This window comes from Lipotes vexillifer, unplaced genomic scaffold (genome assembly GCF_000442215.2).
Source record: "Lipotes vexillifer unplaced genomic scaffold, Lipotes_vexillifer_v1.1 scaffold970, whole genome shotgun sequence".
NCBI lineage: Eukaryota > Metazoa > Chordata > Mammalia > Artiodactyla > Lipotidae > Lipotes > Lipotes vexillifer.
This window is the reverse complement of record NW_006783115.1, coordinates 815209-835075: the sequence shown is the minus strand read 5'-3', so window position 1 is coordinate 835075 and position 19867 is coordinate 815209. Positions and strand designations below refer to the sequence as shown.

The 19867-nt window shown below is 46.5% G+C and overlaps 1 protein-coding gene across 1 annotated transcript in view; it reads right to left on the bottom strand.

Moving 5' to 3' along the window:
- The window catches only part of KSR2 (kinase suppressor of ras 2), a 412338-nt gene that overhangs the window by 256855 nt on the left and 135616 nt on the right, over window positions 1-19867 (bottom strand). The window contains exon 4 of the mRNA XM_007455851.1: window positions 904-1417. Within this exon, the coding sequence (XP_007455913.1) occupies window positions 904-1417 (514 nt within the window). The remainder of the gene's footprint in view (window positions 1-903; window positions 1418-19867) is intronic.

The following is a 19867-nucleotide window of genomic DNA, read 5'->3' as shown; positions in this document are numbered from 1 at the left end:
CCCCACCGCCCCCGCAAGCAAGAGCCAGGCACAGCCCATGTCAACTTTCAGGATTTTTCTCCCCTGGGTGCCTGTGGCCCCACCTGCAGCTTCTGTGGGACAACCTTTGCTCTGACAGTCCACTCATCCGCTCCCTGAGCCCCCTCTCACCCCCAGCAGATCTGGGCATGTTTCTCAGGTATAAACACAGAGCAAGTCCCAGGCACAGGGTCGGTCAGAGCCGCACCATCCAGCACCGCAGCCACTTGACAGAGGCAGCCAGTCCACACTTGGAAGGTGGCCAGTACGAACTGAGATGAGCTGCTGGTGTGAAGTACCCTCCAGATTTCAAAGACTCAGTGTGGAGAAAAGAATGCAAAGTATTTCTGTAATAATACTTTACACTGAGTCTATGCTGAAATGATCACGTTTTACTATATTGGGTTATATGACATATCATGAAAGTTAATATCACTTGTTTCTTTTTACTCTTTTAAGGCAGCTACTAGAAACCGTAAGGTCGCGTATGCAGCTGGCGTCCTATTTCTAGGGGCAGCACTAGGATAGACTCTGCAGGGACTGGCAATTTTTCCTGTAAAGGGCCAGACGGTAAAGATTTTGGCTTTTCGGGCCACACTCAACTCGGCCATCGTAGCAGGAAAGCACCCACAGGCAAAACAGAACGGAATGAATCTGGATGCGTTGCAATAAATTCAGATTTGGCTCCTGGTATATAGTTTTCCGACCCCTACTTTACAGCATTAATAGTATTAAAAGGGGTCATTTCTGGGAAATTCCGGACCAGCCATTAGGGAAAATCCACCTTCCATTCAACTGGAGGAGGGAAATACAAGTTGATTCGAAGCTTCCCTGACTGGGAGGCTCAGCTGCCCGCCCCCCGGGGAACCCACCAAATGCACTCACTTGGGCGTGTGGGCCTCGTCTACGCGGTGACCCAGCTGGAACTCGTGGGACTTGCTCCGATGCAGGGCCGTGAACCCCGGGATCAGGTGGATCAGCTTCCGGGAAGAGGGCGGCGGGGTCCCCGGGGGCTTCAGCTTGTTCTTCCTCCTCATGGGTGGCGTGCCGGGCGGGGTCACGGTGGTGACGATGTTGGGGGTGCGCGGCGGGGTGCGGACCGTATGCCGCTGCCGGGGCGACGGAGGCAGGGACCGGTGGCCCGACTCCAGTGGCAGGGGCGGGCACAGGCCCGGGTAGGCGTCCACCGTGAGCCTGTCCACGTGGGTGTACACGGGGGCCCCTGGGCTGGGGCTGGCGTGACAGTAGTGCTGGACGCACTTGGACTGGACCCTGGGGCTCTGGGAGAGGTGGGTGCGGATCCACGGGGTCGGCTCCGGGGGGCACACGGGGTTGTTCTCCTTCCCCGTCTCCGTGGTGGGCCACTGGATGGTCCAGTCTTGTTTGGTAAGGTTGCCTCCTGAGTTGGGACAAAGGAGCAGAGACGACAGATGAGCCATGGGAAAGCGGGTGAATTACACTGTAGGCACATTACCGTAGACGCGCATTACACCGTATACACTGTGCACCGTGCGTGTGCTGATTACAGCGTGCTCTGTATGCACATTTACATAAATTATGCACGGTAGGCTGTGTGCACGTTTACATAAATTATGCACGATATGCTGTACGCATTTTACATAAATTCAACCACACCCACTTGGCCCCTCCAAAAAGAATGAAACCCTTTAGTTGACCGTCTCACCATAATCCCCATTCAACAGCCTTGCCCTCCACTGTCCAGGGTTGGGGAGCCCGCAGCTCAAATGTCCAAGGAAAGAGCATGGCAGGTGTGGGGAGAGGCGAGGAGGCTGGTAGGGACAAAAGCATAGAGGTAGAAAGGAGATTTTCTTGTCTTACAACAGTTTATTAGAAAAAATGGAGCACTAAAAAAAAATCCTACTGCCTGAATGCAACTTGAGGTTTTTTTCAGCCCTGATATAAGCTAAGTCAGAAAATAAAACTAAATTCTATAGTTCACTAACATTTTTCACTCATTTGCTGTATTAAGAGTGCAAATACGTATTTGGTCTACACATACAGACTCTCGGGCTACAACGTGCAGTCCTACATCCTCTACGCTAAGAGATGTAAAAGCCTAAGGGTCAAATACTGAGACCAAACGTTCAGGCTCCAAAACCATCTAAGTCAGGTCAGGCACTTTCCTGGGTCCCTTTTCCGGTGTCTTCTCGAAGACACCGAGACAATGAGAAAACTGGCTCAGGAGGCTGAAGGGACAGGTGAGGGCAGACCTCCAGGCCCATGTGGATTTTATACCAAGTTCAACAGGAAGCCATTGAGGGTTTTGATCTAAAGTTCATTTCTCTAGTTAGCATCTATCACCATACAAAGATATTACATTATTATTGACTATATTCCCCAGGCTGTAACTAGACTTATCGTGGTGATCGTTTTGTAATATATAGAAATTTCAAATCACTATGCTGTATACCAGGAAGTAACAGAGTGTTGTAGGTCAATTATACTTCAAAAGACAAACAAACTTACAGAAAAAGAGATCAGATTTGTCATTACCAGAGACAGGGGGTGCGGAGGAGGGGAACTGGATGAAGGCTGGCGAGAGGTACAAACTTCCAATTATAAGACAAATAAGTACTAGGGATGCGCTGTACCACATGATTAATATAATTAATACTGCCATTTGTTACACAGGGAAGTGGTTAGGAGAGTAAATCCTAAGAGTTCTCATCACAAGGAAAAAACTAGTTCTTTTTCTTTTCTTTTGTATCTATTTGAGATGATGGATGTTCACTAAACCTACTGTGGTCATCCCTTCATCATGTATGTAAGTCAAATCGTTATGGACACCTTAAACATACACAGTGCTGTATGTCAATTATTTCTCAACAAAATGGGAAGATAGATAGATAGAGAGAGGTAATAGAGGATAGATAAATAGATAATAGATGATAGATAGATAAAATTTAACTAATCCAAAAAAATCTAATAAAGTTCATTTCTCAAAGACACTGAGGCTGCTGCTTGGGCAAGGAGAACCCAGTTAAAGGGTATCACAGGGCTCCCGGTGAGAGAGGATGCTGGCTTCCACTTGGGTGGTGGCAGCAGAGATGGAGAGAAGTCAGTGGGTATCAAGAGAGGACCACGGGGCTTCCCTGGTGGCGCAGTGGTTAAGAATCCACCTGCCAATGCAGGGGACACGGGTTCGAGCCCTGGTCTAGGAAGATCCCACATGACGCAGAGCAACGAAGCCCGTGTGCCACACCTACTGAGCCTGTGCGCTAGAGCCCGCGAGCCACAACTGCTGAGCCCGCGAGCCACAACTACTGAGCCTCCGCTCTAGAGCCCGTGCTCCACAACAAGAGAAGCCACCGCAATGAGAAGCCCACGCACCACAACAAAGAGTAACCCCCGCTGGCCACAACTAGAGAAAGCCCGCGCGCAGCAACAAAGACCCAACGCAGCCAAAAATAAATAAATAAATAAATTTGTTTTTTAAAAGAGAGAGGACCACGTGGCAGGACCTGGCAGAGGGCGATCGAGTGGGCCCTCCCATCACAGGCCAAGCTGAAATAAATTCCAACTCGTGGCCGACTGGCAATAACAATAATAATTACTATAAGGACCATAACAAGAGCTAATTTATAGAGCATTTGACAGTTTACAAAGTGCTTTCATGAACACTGACTCACTGCCCCTTTTTAAATTAAAAACAACTCATTTTGTTATAACATATTCATTATAGAAAAATTAGAAAATTCGGATAAGGAAAAAGGCAGTGTTGTTCTACAGCCTAGCCATCCTGCCTATTAATGCTTGGCTGTGGAGGCTGCCAGCTGGGTTGCTGTGCTTTTTTTTTTTTTTTTTTTTTAAAGAAACCCCATAAGATCTTATTTAATGGTTTGTCATCTGTTTTCTTCATTTGTTATATTGAGACTCTTCCACATCTTACTTAATTTTCATAAATCTGTGTGCAAAGGGCCATTTTGATCTCTACTTTGTAGATAAGGAAATGTATGTGTAGAGATGAAGATGTTTCCAAGGTTACAGCAGAGATGGGAGCTGGCCTCTCGGATTCAAACCCAGGATCTTGGCCAACTCAACAACGAGGGCACAGGGCCTCTAGGACAGTGGGACCTGCATTCACCGAAGACCCTGGACCGTCATAATCAGCAAAATGGAAGCAGGAGCTGGAGCAAGGGCTACTTCTGGCAAGAGTCTCCCTTTTCCTTCCTCCCAGACTTTGCCAGAACATTCTACCAAAATCACCATCACTATGGTGTGTCGATTCTCAAATATTTACACATACACATTAGCCCAGGAACTAAGAGAGCCAGCTCTGGAGTCAGATGACTTGGCCCTAATTCTGGCTCTCCTGCTTCCTGGCCGTGTGACCTCGGACACTCATCAAACTTCTCGGAGTCTTAGCTTTATCAGCAGTGAAACAGGAAAATAGTAGACCTGCTCCGAGGGAATATTATGAGGATCAAATGCAATAACACAAGCAGTGTGCTGAGCCCAGCACCTGGCACTCAGCAGGCCCTCCATAAACGTTAGCTGATTGTACTGTAATTCTCAACACCATGGTGATGCGTTGCTACCTCCCGTTTAAAGCGTATACACCTGTGCTGAGAGCTGAACACGGCACCAGGTGACGTCACCTCCCTGTGTACCTCTCGGAAGGTGATGTTCAGAGAGGCTGAATAGCTCTGAGAGCTGGGGGCAGACAGAGAATCAAGCCCAGATCCGCTTGATTCACCCAGCAAGCTCTGGATTGATGTATTTGCTCAGGAAATACAAACACATTGGCAAATGAGCCTAAGTAAAACGTGTAAGAAAGTAAATCTATTTTTGTAAGTTATCTTAATCACATACCACACTCCAAGGCCACAGGGAAGTACCTTGGGCGTTATCGCTAGAGCTCATGCTCCCTTGAGTGAAGTGAAAAGAATATGGGACTGCGACTCAGAGAGATCCAGCTTAGAACTCTGGTTCCACCGCTGATCAGCTCTGTGATCTTGGGCCAGTTACTTGACCTCTCTGAGACTCTGGGGGTTTGTAAAATGAGAATGAATAATCATGGCTCCCTCGGAGGGTGCAGTGAGGATTAAACACATTCATTCACCCAAGTATATTTCACAAATATTTGAACTCTTCCTGTATACCAGGCACTGTTCTAGGCACCGGGATACAGCAATGAACAAAAGAGACGAAAGTTCCTGTCCTCACAGAGCTCATGTTCTTGGTAAGGAAACGGAGAAGAAAAGGGGATGAACAAAAAAAGTAACATTATATTACTTATAAGATGTCATATATAATATAATGCCCATAATATGTCAGTGATAATAAATGCTAGGGAGGAAAAGAAAGCTGGACGTGGGCACCAAAAAGGAGTATTGGGGCTACTTCAATCAGAAAAGGATGCAGACGTGACAGTGGGCATTTGAGCAAATATCAGAGTGAAGCAAGGAGCGAGTTAATGAGATAAAATGAGTCGAGCTGTCAACACAGAGCCTGGACTACATGATGATGCAGACAAATGGGCGGGGGCTTGAGGATGAGTGAGACGTCTATTCTGGATGCCTGGGATTCATCTAGCCTGCTCCCCAGGCATCCGCTATACCAGCACCTGGGGTCGGGCGTCTGTCTCCCCTGTCCTCGAGATGTTCACAGGCCAGTGGGAAGATCAATGATGAAATAAGCACTCACTGCAACTGCACTCCCAGGTGCAAAGGAATTGAAAGCAGCACTCAAATGTCTGTATGTGAATGTTCACAGCAATGCCAGTCACAACAGCCAAAAGGTAGAAACAACCCAAATGCCCATCGACTGACAAATGGATAAAGTAAATGTGGTATGTCCATACAACGGAATATGATTCCACCATCAAAAAGAATGAACTACTGATACAGGCTACAATTTGGATGAACCTCAAAAACACGATGTCAAGTGGAATCAGCCGAACATGAAATGTCACATAGTGTATGATTCCACTTACACGAAATGTCCAGAATAGGCAAATCCATAAAGAAAGAAATCAGACTAGTGGTTTCCAGGGGCTGGGGTGGGGGAAAGAAGGAATGGGGGGCAACTGCTTAATGAGTACAGAGTTTCCTTTTCGGGTGATAAAAATGTTCTGGAACTTGACAGAGGTGATGGTTGCACAACGCTGTGAATGCACTAAATGCTGTGGAATCGTTCACTTTTAAATGGTCAATTGTATGTTCTGTGAGTTTCAGCTGGCTTGAATAAATGTAAGTACTCACAATATGGAACCGGGAATCCAATGTTAGAGAAAGTGCAGGTGAGTGAGAGCAGAGGGGAGGAAGCCAGCTTTCTGGGGAGGGACGGGGAAAGGCATCCCGGAGGGGAAGACACCGAAGCCCAGCTCTTGAGGATGAAGAACATCCTAGGAAAGGCGCAGAAGGGAGGGTGCAGGACGAAGGATGAGGACAGAGGGAACAGCAGGGCCAAGGGCCAGGAGACGGCAGCACGTGGCGAGTCTGGACTGCAAGCAGTTCAGTGTGGCTGGAGATATTCCGAAGGAGGAAGAAATCCAAGCTGAGGCTGGAAAGGAGGGCAAAGGTGGACCGTCCAGGGATTTGCTCTGCTAAGTGGAAGGGGATGGTGACTGATCCCCTGCAGTGGCCTCCTGCAGAGCTCCTGGAAACCTGACACAGCCCAGGGCTCAAGGCCAGCAAACCCAGTAATAAGCAAGGGGGAAGCTCTGGTCTACCACCATGCAGCTGTAAGCTCCAGGCCTGGACCCCAGCCCCACAGTCATGCCCAAGGAGGGGCTGGCACGCCATAAATGATGGTAGCATGGAGGCCAAGTTCCTGCTTGGCCATACTGTTATATCCACAAGGCCTGGGCCCCAAACCCCTGATTACGCTGAGAGAAGGGCTGGCTCTCCCAGTGGGAAAATGCTGAGAAGTGGGTTAGGGCTGGAGGCCAGGGTTCTTTCCATCACATCACTGTTACACCCCAGGCCCCGCTCATACCAGTGGCCATGCTGGCGCATCCCTGATCCCGTGGCTTACAAACCAGAGCCCAAGGGATGGAGTCCATTTGCCACGGGCTCCTGCAGGACGCAGGGTGCTGGCCCAGAATGCGTGCACTGACTACTCTCTCTGTCCCTTTGTGATTAAAGCTGTCCCAGAGGCCCTGGTGCAGGGCTGTGTGAGCATCCGTTCTCGCTCAGTGGGACCCACTGTGCATAGGGGACATGACCAGATGAGTGCTGTGGAAAGACGTGTCTGAAGCCAGCCCTCCAACTGCGTGAGCACGAGGGGCACGGGCTGGGCGTGGGGCTGGGGGTGAAAGGAGAAAGGATCGTACAGGTCAACGGCAGCCTCAGGAGCCCAGCCTGAGGCTGCTGAAGGCACCTGGATGGGAGATGATGGGAACCAGGAGTGGAGCTGTGGCAGCAGAGATGGAGACGAGTGGGGTGACTAGTATAAGAGGAGGAGAAACGAATAGCTGTCGTCTGCTGAGCACTTACTATGTTCCTGATGCTGCTGTTCCAAGTCATTGGCTTGTATCAAGTTAATAGCCACACAACAATCCTACAGAGTAGACAAAAATCACTCTATTTTATAGACGAGGAAACTGAGGCACAGAGAGTTTAAATGACTCACTCAAGGCGATACAGTTGGAGAGGACAGCTGGGCTGGTGATCTGCGCCCTTGAGCATGACACCAAGCCAAGGCTGATGTTCCGGTTCCCCCCACCCCTGGGTCACATGGTGGCTGGGGGCATGCATCACAGCAATGGAAAACACAGAAGGAGATGGAGCGCAGGGCAGGGCGGGGGGCGGGGGGGCAAGTTCAGGGTCACACCAGCCAAATCTGAGGTTCCTGCAGGACATCTGGGTAGCGATGCCCAGGACGCAGTAGAATTTTACCTTCTCCTCTTTTGCTCCCAGGAAATTCTGGGAGAACTGCTCAAGAAGAAGTTATTTTTCTAGGCTGAGAGAAGTGGTCGGGAGATTCTAAAACCTCCCAAGTCTGTCCAAGAGTGTCAGACTCCTCTTAGAATTTTTTTTTTTTTAAGAAAGACATGCCAGGGGCATCCCCTGGTGGCACAGTGGTTAAGAATCCGCCTGCCAGTGCAGGGGTCACGGGTTCGATCCCTGGTCCAGGAAGATCCCACGTGCCGCAGAGCAACTAAGCCCGTGTGCCACAACTACTGAGCCTGCGCTCTACAGCCCATGAGCCACAACTACTGTGCTCTAGAGTCCGCAAGCTACAACTACAGAGCCTGCGTGTCACAACTACTGAAGACCGTGTGCCTAGAGCCTGTGCTCCGCAACAAGAGAAGCCACCGCAATGAGAAGCCCACGCACCGCAACAAAGAGTAGCCCTCGCTGGCCGCAACTAGAGAAAGCCTGCACGCAGCAACGAAGACCCAACACAGCCAAAAATAAATAAATAAATTAGAAAAAAAAGAAAGACATGCCATGATTTAATCATGTTCACCTTTTGTCTCCTCTCCCATTTGATCCCTGAATCTCCAGAGCAGAGAGCCCATGGCCCTGAATTACAGGTAATGAACACATCACCCACTGACTGACTCCCTCAGAAGGAGAAGGGACGCCTCCACATTTGGAAGACTTGCTTTCTGAACAGCAAGAACAAGAATAAATTCTAAGCAAACATCAATCAAGGAAGTGGAAGTTTTTATATGCACAGAACACCCTGGACTTTGCAACATAATGTTTAGAAATGAACTTGCCCTAACCTTTGCTGTGACTCAGTTTCTTCATCTGTAAAATGGAGATCACATTAGAGCTTTCCCCTAGGATTATGCTGAGGATTAAATAAGACCATACAAGCAGGACATTTAGCACTGTCTCTGGCACACAGCCCAATGCTGCATAAATGTTAGTGAAAATGGGAGTAAAACCACCTACGTTACGTGACGCCAGTAAGGACTAAATGAGGTAGATGTGGATATATAGTGCCAGGCCTTCAGGGCCTGTGTCCCTGATCTGGCCAGCTGCCATCCCCTACTGGAAGCAAACCCGTGATATCAAAAGCCACTGAGTCTGGGCTTCCCTGGTGGCGCAGTGGTTGAGAGTCCGCCTGCCGATGCAGAGGACACGGGTTCGTGCCCTGGTCCGGGAAGATCCCACATGCCGTGGAGCGGCTGGGCCCATGAGCCATGGCCGCTGAGCCTGCGCATCCGGAGCCTGTGCTCCGCAACGGGAAAGGCCACAGCAGTGAGAGGCCCACGTACCGCAAAAAAAAAAAAAAAAAAAAAAAAAAAAAAAAAAAAAGCCACTGTGTCCCTATTGTGGTTGAATTGTATCCCTCCCAAAAGCTATGGTGAAGCCCTAACCCCCAGTGCCAGTGAATGTGACCTTATTTGCAGATCGGGTCTCTGCAGATGTAAACAAGTTAAGATGAGGGAACAGTGGATTAGGGCGCACCCTAAACCCAACGACTGGTGTCCTTAAGAAGAGGAAAGGACACACAGAGGAGGAGGCCATGTGAAGGCAGAGGCAGAGATCGCAGTGACGCAGCTACAAGCCAAGGATCGCCAGCAGCCACCAGAAGCTGGGAGAGAGGCATGGGACAGATTCTCCCCTACGGCCTTCTCCTTGATTCTTCTCTACCAACACCTTGATTTTAGACTTCAAGCCCCCCAGAACTGGGAGAGAATACATTTCTGCTGTTTCAAGCTACCTAGTTTGTAGTGGTTTTGTCACAGCAGACCAAGGAGACTAACAGAGCCTTCAACCAGGAGTCAACAACATTTACTGAATACGGACTGTGGAGTTATGATAGAAAAGTTAGCATTTGGAGGGCCCTGCCAGGCCCAGTTAGGGGATTTAGTGCTTGTCTTACCTGCCCTGTAAGGTAGATGTTACTGATCTGTTTTATAAATGAGTTCTATAAAGTCCCATAGTTGGCAGTAACCTTCACCTTCACACTTCCCCTTTATCACATGGCATCTGAAGTTGAGCTGGGACCCACTGCCCCCAACAGCCTACAGTTCCTCCAAACACAAACACACACACACACACACACACACACACACACAACTCCATGAGATTCAAGGAAGCACTGAGTTGGTCCCAATGATCGCTGTCCTAAAGTTTCAAAGTCTGAGAGATAAAAAGAGTGGAAGAAAAGCTTTACTCTTTCCAAACTCCCTTCTCCATCAAATTCTCTTCTTCACCCTTACATTAAAAAATCAGAAGTTTGGGGATGCAGAAGCGAAAAGCCTCATTTCATTAACCAAATTGCCAGCCGCTCAACTGACAGGGATTCAACTTCTCTCTGCCGACGCTTCAGAAGTGTTTCACTGATGGGCTACATTACATCAACTCTTCCCCTCTCTCTTTTGATGCTCTTTTTAATAAAGTCTGAGGCAAGAGGGTAATTTTTCATTTTAAATAGGGAAGGTGTGGCACCAAGGTGCTCTGGGGGTCATTAATCATAGCCCTTGCTATCTTGTCATCTGTTTCTGGAAAATCATTTTATTTCAAGTCTTGAATGGGGTGGGGAGAAGGGAATAGGTTTTAAGAAATGAAAGGTCTAAGGATTGATTAAAGACATTCCAAGGTGCAGGGATTTTTCTTTTGACATTCTCTGATAAGTGACCAAGAGAAATAAAAGCCATTCTCAAGGGAGAAAGTGATTTCAGAAAGTCTAGGCAAGTGACTAACTTCTTTGTCCCTTTCCATTAACATTTTAAAAACAGGCAAACGTCTGGCTTGGACTTTGTCCGAATTTCAGTGCCAGCATCAGAATGCATACATGCTACTATTCCAGAATCACCCCTGCTTGTAACTTTTGTGAATATTTCAAAACACTTGTTAGTTTAATCCTCACAACTTTCTGGCAAGAAACAGAACTTTTAGGGCTTCCCTGGTGGCGAGTCCGCCTGCCGATGCAGGGGACGCGGGTTCGTGCCCCGGTCTGGGAGGATCCCACATGCCGCGGAGCAGCTGGGCCCATGGGCCATGGCCGCTGAGCCTGCGCGTCCGAAGCCTGTGCTCCACAATGGGAAAGGCCACAGCAGTGAGAGGCCCTAGTACCGCAAAAAAAAAAAAAAAAAAAACAGAACTTTTAGATGCTGGCTGAAAATATTTCACTGGAGTCATTGGTAAAGCAAAAAAATAGTAACAATAATAATTATTATTAACACTAACAAGAGTTACTGTCTATTGAGCACTTACTATGCACCAAAGAGTATTCTAAGTATTTTACATGCATCACTTCACATTATCCTCACAAGACCCTTTGGAGAAAATTCTGCTACTGTCTTCATGTTACAGTGGAGGAAAGGGAGGATCATCTGAGAGACTGAGTGGCCCAAGGTCACACAGCTGATAAGTGATACAGTGGGGTTTCCAATACAGGTCTGTACCCCTCACCATCCCAATTTTTCTAGGAGCCTCCCAATGCTCTCAGGAAGTGGAGACACAGCCAGAAGGCCCTTGAAAGGCTGAACCATTTTACACAGACCTTTCGGATCAGCATTTAGGGCAATGCCATCTGACCCTTCAAAAAAAAGTCAAATATGATACTCACTATAGACACAATCCCTGAAAGAGTGAAACCTGAAATCCAGGACGAATTTTCAAGTTTCTGGTTTGTAGTACTTGCAAAAAGAAGCAAATAAGGACAAATGAAAAACACACCATTGCCAAAGCAATTCAACAGTGGCAAGAATCTTAATCTAAGACCGCATTAATGAGCTTGGCATCCGGCCAAACTGTGGGTCCCGCTGGGCACCGTCTCCAACCCAGGATGTCCCCAAGCTGGACCAAACAAATGCACTGACCCCAGTCTGTGCAGGTCATCTGGGAGATGGGCCAGGGCAGGGAGCTTGGGCTCTGACCCAGTAATGCTTCCTAGGTCCTGCCCTACGAGGCCTTTGCGATTTTATTATCCACCAGGAGATCTAGCCAGATTAACGTTTGGTCACGAACTTTAGGGTAGTTTTTCTGTTCTAACAAAGCTCCTTTTTATAAAAAAAAAAAAAAATTGTATTGAGGTGAAATTCACACCAACCATTTTTAAGTGCAGAATTCAGTGACATTTAGTACATTAACAATGTTGTCTGTATCAATTCTAAAAAATTTCCATCACTACCCCCCAAAAATCCCATACCTACTAAACATTCACTCCCCACCTCACCCCCTTCTCTCAGACTCTGGTAACCACTAATCTGTTTTTTGTCTCTATGGATTTACCTATTCTGGATGTTTTGTACAAACGGAATCATACAATAAGTGATCTTTTGTAACTGGCTTCTCTCACTTTGTATCATGTTTTCAAGGCTCATTCACGTTGTAGCCTGTATCAGAATCTCATTCCTCTTTATGGTTGAATAATATTCCATGATATGGGTAGAACACATTTTGTTCATCTATTCATGAGTTGATGGACATAAGGGCTGTTTCCACTTTTTGGCTATTGTGAGCAGCTCTGCTATGATAATTTGCATACGAGTATTTCTTTGAACAACTGCTTTCAATTCTTTGGGGTATATACCTAGGAGTGGAATTGCTGGCTCACCTGGTAATTCTGTTTAACCTTCTGAGAAACCACCAAACTGTTTTCCACAGTGGCTGCACCATTTTATAGTCCCACCAACAATATACTAGGGTCTGATTTCTCCCAATCTTAGCCAACTCTTGTTATTTCTATTTATTTATTTATTATTAATATTATTATTGTCATCCTAATGAGTGTTTAACAAAGCAATTTTTAAGAGTACTATTTTTTAATTAATTAATTAATTTATATTTGGGGGGGGCCACGCCCTGCAGCTTGTGGGATCTTAGTTCCCCAACCAGGGATCGAACTCGCACTCTCAGAAGTGACAGCACGGAGTCTTAACCACTGGACTGCCAGGGAAGTCCCAGCAAAGCACCTTCAACCACAGCCATAGCTAACGTTCATTGAGTGCTTACTGTACACCCCACTGCTGCCCCGCCATCTCTCACCCTGATGCCTTATTTCGTTTAATTCTCACTACAACCCTGTGGGGTTGGTGAGGAAATTAAGGCTTTGGAAAATTAAAACACTTGCCTGAGGCCAAGCTCCAAACCCTGGTGTTCTGACCACAGATCACATTCTCTTGGCAGCTATACATAGCACATCTGAATTAATTCTCATAGCCATGCAGGGTGACATGTATTACCAGCCCCATTTTTCAGATGGAGAGACTGAGCCCCACAGAGCAGCAGGGACCTTCCCTAGGTCCACCCACGTAGAAGGTGCCAGGTCCATCCGACTCCAAACCCCATGTTCTTTGCCCTCTGCTGTATATTCTTTTACAATATTTAGTGTTTTAATTGTTAAGTACAATTAAAATTGTGACTGGGATGCAGCCAATCTCCAGAATAAAGAGAGCAACCACCACCATCTGTTGGACAGTTTAAACTGAAAAAAAGCCCTTCCTGGTTAGTAACACAGTTAGAATCTGCATGGAGAAAACTGCAATAAAACACCTCCCAGAGAATCTGGCGGTGAGAATGTTTGATAGGGCAGCAAGCCCTGGAGGTATTGACGGGTTCTGACACTGTACACTGCAGTCTCCTTGGAACCGTGGCTCTGAACCCCGGTGACCGTCAGCATCACACGGCAGCTCTGAACAGCCTAATACGAACGGTGAGCGGAGTGGATGGCACAGTGCACTGGACTCCAGGATTCCTGGGTTCCAAGCTTCCCACGGAGCTGAGTGCCCATCACCGTTCTCTGTTCATCACCTCCACCCTGCTACCCACTCTCTCTCCTCCCCCTCCTCCTGTTTCATTTTCCTCACACCCCTTACCACTCAGTGGAATTATTCTTTTATATCATCTGTTCTCACTATTCACCATCGTTATATTCTATAATATAAAGTCACTGCAAACACTGAATTAGCCAATATTGAACCATGGCTCCTAGTGGAAATACAAGGTTAGGTTCCTATGACCCTCTGGTGACATTTTCATCAACTGATCCCTACATAATCTTGTTTTATGAATATTTATGTTTAAAGACAGAATCTAATAAGTTATTTAATATCTATGTTGCTGCTTCATTAACATTCAACTCATGGCCAACAGCACTGTCACTCCTGCCTGAAGGAATCTTACATAACACACGTATTTTCTGGAAAGGCACATCGCAGCCTGCTTGTGCCCAGAAGCACTGGACAGCACTTCAGCACTATGCTCAGGGGTCATTTTAAACAGAGAAATCACCCCCAAAAAGCACAAAAAATGTGAAAAACTTGAAAAAAAAAAACAAAACACCTCACTGACAGTATGAGAGCTGAAACAAGAAGACAGAGCATGAACCTCAGCTGAGAACATGAACACCAGGAGACTCAGACTTTTCCCCACTCCACAAATCCAAGTATTGATTTTAGGATTACGAATAAATTTTAGGGAGTAGGCAAATTCACGGAGATGAATACAGAATGCATGAAGGATTAAGACTGACTTATTTATCTGTTTGTTTATCATCTGTCTTCCCCACTGGAATACAAGCTCTAAGAAGACAGATGCCTGGGCTAGATTTCTCATCACTGCATCACCCAGCACCTAGCACAGTGCTTGGCAAAAAATAAATGCAGATGTTTTTCCCCAGCACATATGTATATCAGATCGTCATATGGTATCATATGGTACATCTAAAACTTATACCATGTTATTTGTCAATTATATCTCGATAAAGCTGGGGGAAATTTTTAAAATAAATAGAGACTGTTTTGTCTCAATGCATAAATTATACACTGCTTCAATAAATATTTGTGGACTGAATCAATTCTTCATAAATTCTAACTGCCATGACTGATAACCTTGTTTGTATCACCCATCCTGAATTCACCAAGCAGGGAGATGGGAAATACCTTAACACAGCTAAAATCCTATTCATGCCAAGGGCTGCCCTGCAAAGATAAAGTCTTGAGAAATAAAGGCCTGGTGACAAAATAAAAAGAGTAGGAAGATGCCCTTATCTTGATCCTGCCTCCTTCTGGCTCTATGTCCTCTGAGTAATAGCTGTGTCTTTGCCCCGCCCCAGCACCCTGCAGAAGGATGGACTGTCCCCTGGGCCTCTGAGGGACAAGGTGGAGGTGAGAAGGTGGGGGACCCATCGGGCTCAGACCAGTTCCCAGGGATGCGGCAGGAGAGAATCCACACAGGGACAAGCCACACCGGAGAAGGATGCTTTCTGAGATGCTTCTAATTCCAGAACTCTCTGTCGCTCCATCACTCTGCCTCCCTTTGAGTGACAGGTGTTATATTAGTTCTATAACTTCTTGTGTTGGAAAATTCAAGAAAGCAGAAGGTGGCATTAGATGACCTTAGGTGCGGCAAGGCAGCCTATTTTTATCTCCAGACAACTGACTAGTACAGCAGGTTTTCTTAATCCTCCTGCCTTTTCCCTCACCGTGCAGAATTCAGTGGGACCCGCACCTGCTCTCATTTCTCTCCCAATTTCCCTCTGCGGGGAAATTGCTTGTGAAAGCTTTAGAGCCTGGTGTGGCAGGCAGTCAATCTGTTCAGGTTACCCACATAGACAGAAATGTGGATGCTTCCAGGAAAAAGATGTTGGGAAAACTTTTATTAACCTCTGTCACCCCTCTTAACCGAGGCAGACACCTCCTTGGGCACCAGAGGGCTTTTCGGAGACCTCTAGATTTAGCACCTCCTGTGATAACTCCTTGTCCCTGAATGGCAGAACCCAACTGAGTTTGAATCCCGGCTCTACTAATTACAAGTTGTGTGACCTGGAGTCAAGTGCTTAACCTCTCTGAACTGCGCTTTGTGTATCTCAAAAGGGAATGATAAAAGCACCCACTCCGTAGGGTTGTTTTGAGAATTCATGAAAATAAAGCACTTTGCAGTCTACCTGCCCTCATTGTCATGACTGTTGCTCTTGTTGGTTAGCTGTAATTCTCTTTCATTCCCCAGGCAGCTATGTACGTTCATCTTTTAGATTAGACACCCACTACGTACAAAAAAACCAGCGGCTTCTCCATCCGCATAGAATTTATACCCTACAAACCAGATTATGAAGACTTAGCATGAAAAAGAAGTTTAAAAAAACCTCATTAACAATTTTTATATTAACTACATGTTGAAAGGGTTACGTTTTTTGGAAATACTGGATAACATAAAATATATTGTTAAATTTAGTGTCATTCCTTAAACATTAAACATAGAGTTACCATATGATCCAGGAATTCTACTCCCAGGTATATATCCAAAATAATTGAAAGCAGGGACTCAAACAGATACTTGCACACTGATGTTCACGGCAGCATTATTCACTATAACCAAAAGGTAGAAACAACTCAAAGGCCCATCAACAGACGAATGAATAAACAAAATGTGGTCCATCCACCTAGAGTCTGTCATACAGAGTGAAGTAAGTCAGAAAAGAGAAAAACAAATACCGTATGCTAACACATATATATGGAATCTAAGGGGAAAAAAAAAAAAAGGTCATGAAGAACCTAGGAGCAAGACGGGAATAAAGACACAGACCTACTAGAGAATGGACTTGAGGATATGGGGAGGGGGAAGGGTAAGCTGTGACACAGTGAGAGAGTGGCATGGACATATATACACCACCAAACGTAAAACAGATAGCTAGTGGGAAGCAGCCACATAGCACAGGGAGATCAGCTCGGTGCTTTGTGACCACCTAGAGGGGTGGGATAGGGAGGGTGGGAGGGAGGGAGACGCAAGAGGGAAGAGATATGGGAACATATGTACATGTATAACTGATTCACTTTGTTATAAAGCAGAAACTAACACACCATTGTAAAGCAATTATACTCCAATAAAGATGTTAAAAAAAAAAAAGACAAGAAATAACAAGCATTAGTGAGGATATGGGAAAAAAAAAATGTGGTCCATCCACACAACTGAATATTATTCAACCATAAAAACAGATGAAATTGTAATACATGCTACAACATGGATGAACCTTGAAAACGAGCTAAGTGAAATAATCCATTCACAAAAGGACAAATATCATTGTGTTTCCACTTGTATGAGGTCCCTAGTCAACTTTACACAGACGGAAAGTAGAATGGTGGTTGCCAGGGGCTGGAGTTGTTTAATGGTTACAGAGTTTCAGTTTGGGATGATGAGACAAAGTTCTAGGGAGGGATAGTGGTGATGATTATACAACATTGTGAAAGTACTTACTGCCCCCTTCAAATGGTTAACATGGGCAATTTGATGTTATGTATACTTTAACAGAATAAAAAATTAATGTCACCTGTTTCTTTTTTATTGTGACAACTAGAAGATTTTAAATTACATACATGGCTCCTATTATCTTCTCCTTATACATATAACGTCCATCACGGATCTAGAAGAGGAAGCAAGCATTAAGTATGGACTCACACTTCAATTATTTAGTTAGAACAGAGGGAGCTGAGAGGGAGCTGGGAAGAGGCTCCCCTGAGCTGGGGTCTGGAGGATGAGCAGTGGTTAATTAGGCAAAGAAAGAGAGGCAGGTGCCCCAACCAGGACACGCATATCCAAGGATGGGGCCCACTGGAGGAAAGGAGAGGGGCCAGAGTATAGAGGGTCCGGGGGGGAACTGAGGAGGGTGGTGGCAGGCTGGGACCTGTGGGCCAAGGTGGGAAGCTGAGGCTTTATCCAAAGGACAGTGCCCTCTGTGCTCTGACGGTACTGATGACCACCCCTTAGGAGGACGCGAGCCCACTGCATCTGAGCTGAGGACCTGCCCGTATCTGCAGTTAGACCACCAACTCCTGGAGGACAGAGGCCACATTCTGACACTTTCCATCTCCTCATACCATCTCAGGCCCTAGCACAACACTGGCACCAATAAATATTTGCTGGCTTGATCTGAAAGAAGCCAACCCAAATGGGTCCAGCCCCACAGCAGCTAACCTTTCCTGGCACTCAGGCTGCCACCGGAGCCCAAACACCACGTTGACGATGCTTCCAAAGGACATTTCCAAAAAGAGATGCTGCTGAGCCCAGAGGTAAAAAAAAAAAATGAAAAATTTAAAAATATCCCTCCTGGGCTTCCCTGGTGGCGCAGTGGTTGAGAGCCTGCCTGCCGATGCAGGGGACATGGGTTCGTGCCCCGGTCTGGGAAGATCCTACATGCCGCGGAGCGGCTGGGCCCATGAGCCATGGCCGCTGAGCCTGCGCGTCCGGAGCCTGTGCTCCGCAACAGGAGAGGCCACAACAGTGACAGGCCCACGGACAGAAAAAAAATAAAATAAAATAAATCCCTCCAGGTCTAAACAATAATTAAACCTTTTAAACTGATTTAAAAAATCAGAGACTGAGATGGAACTAAGAGTGTCTAGATATTAGCAACGCAGACACTCACGGCTACTCACCCCGAAGGGCAGTCTGATGCTGACAGACAAGGCACCGAGCTTGCGTCGTGCAGTGGCTTACTCATCCCACAAATATTTATTGAGCACTTATTATGCAGCAAGCACTTATGAGGTGTTAGAAGCCTTGGGCAGCTTCTTGCCAACTGTATCTGGACCATAACTCCTCTCACATCTGGAGTAACTCCTTGTATGCTGCAGTCAGAACTTCTGTATATTATACTATCAGGGGTTAATAAGGAAACTAACATTTTTAAAGGACTTACTCTGTGCCCTGCACCACGCTCAATATTTTGCCTGTATTTTTAATTTTCACAGATAGAAGCAATTATTCAGAAGGTACAGATGAGATTTGCAGGGGGCAGGGAGGGTCTAAGTTTTACTTGTTCTAAAGCTATACTGTTATTAAGTGAAAAATGGCAAAATTTGAACTGAGAACTGCTTTCTTCCTCTCGTGGTGGAGGACGCTAAGGAAGAAGTGGGAGAGGTTCATCTGAGCAAAAAAAAAAAAAGAAGCAGCAGCAGAAGAACACTGAAAAAGGGCGGAGAATGGGAACAGGACACTCAGTCCCCTGGGAGCATCCTCTGGGCGGTGTCAGCAACTGGGGGAGTAAAAGGAATAATGGCCCGAAATGCTAATGTATTTCTGAAAGAGAAACGACAAAGAAACACACACTGTGGTTAAGGATAAAATGGTTTCACAAGTGACTGAACTCAATAAATATTTACTGAGCCCTACAGTATGCCAGTCATTGTGCTGAGAAATGTCCAATATACAAGGAAAAAATAATAGCAGTGGCAATGACCCCAGTCACACTTCACTGAGAGTCTACTGTGTGCCAGGCCCTATTCTAAACACTTATATTACCGAATCTAATCCTTACAATGGTGCTACAAGGCAGATACCAGTATTTCCCCATTTTATAGATGAAGGACGAGGAGGATGTGGGCCCTGACCCCAAGGGTGCCCTAGTGGAGTAGGGGAGATAAGGGGCCCAGGTAAGCAGCTTTGACACCATGAAGCGGCTTTAGGCAAGACACCAGGTAGCATGAGAATGGCCATCAGCTGAGAGTTTAGAACCTGGCTTCACCTCTCTGAACCTCTGTTTCCTCACCTGTAAAATGGGGACAGTATCAGGCTTCCCTGGTGGCACAGTGGTTGAGAGTCCGCCTGCCGATGCAGGGAACACGGGTTCGTGCCCTGGTCCGGGAAGATCCCACATGCCGCGGAGCGGCTGGGCCCGTGAGTCATGGCCGCTGAGCCTGCACGTCCGGAGCCTGTGCTCCGCAACGGGAGAGGCCACGATGGAGAGAGGCCCGCGTACCGCAAAAAAAAAAAAAAAAAAAAAAATGGGGACAGTATCACCTACCTCAGAGGATTGTTTTGAGGGTCTAGTGAGTTGACATTTCTAAAATACCCATGCCAGTTCTGGGTCTGGCCATGATGGAGAAAGCCCATCTTAGGAGCACTGATTACAGCCCCAAACTCTGGGAAAAATGCAAAAGACAACTAATTATCTCAGGATTAAAACAAATAAATAACAGCAG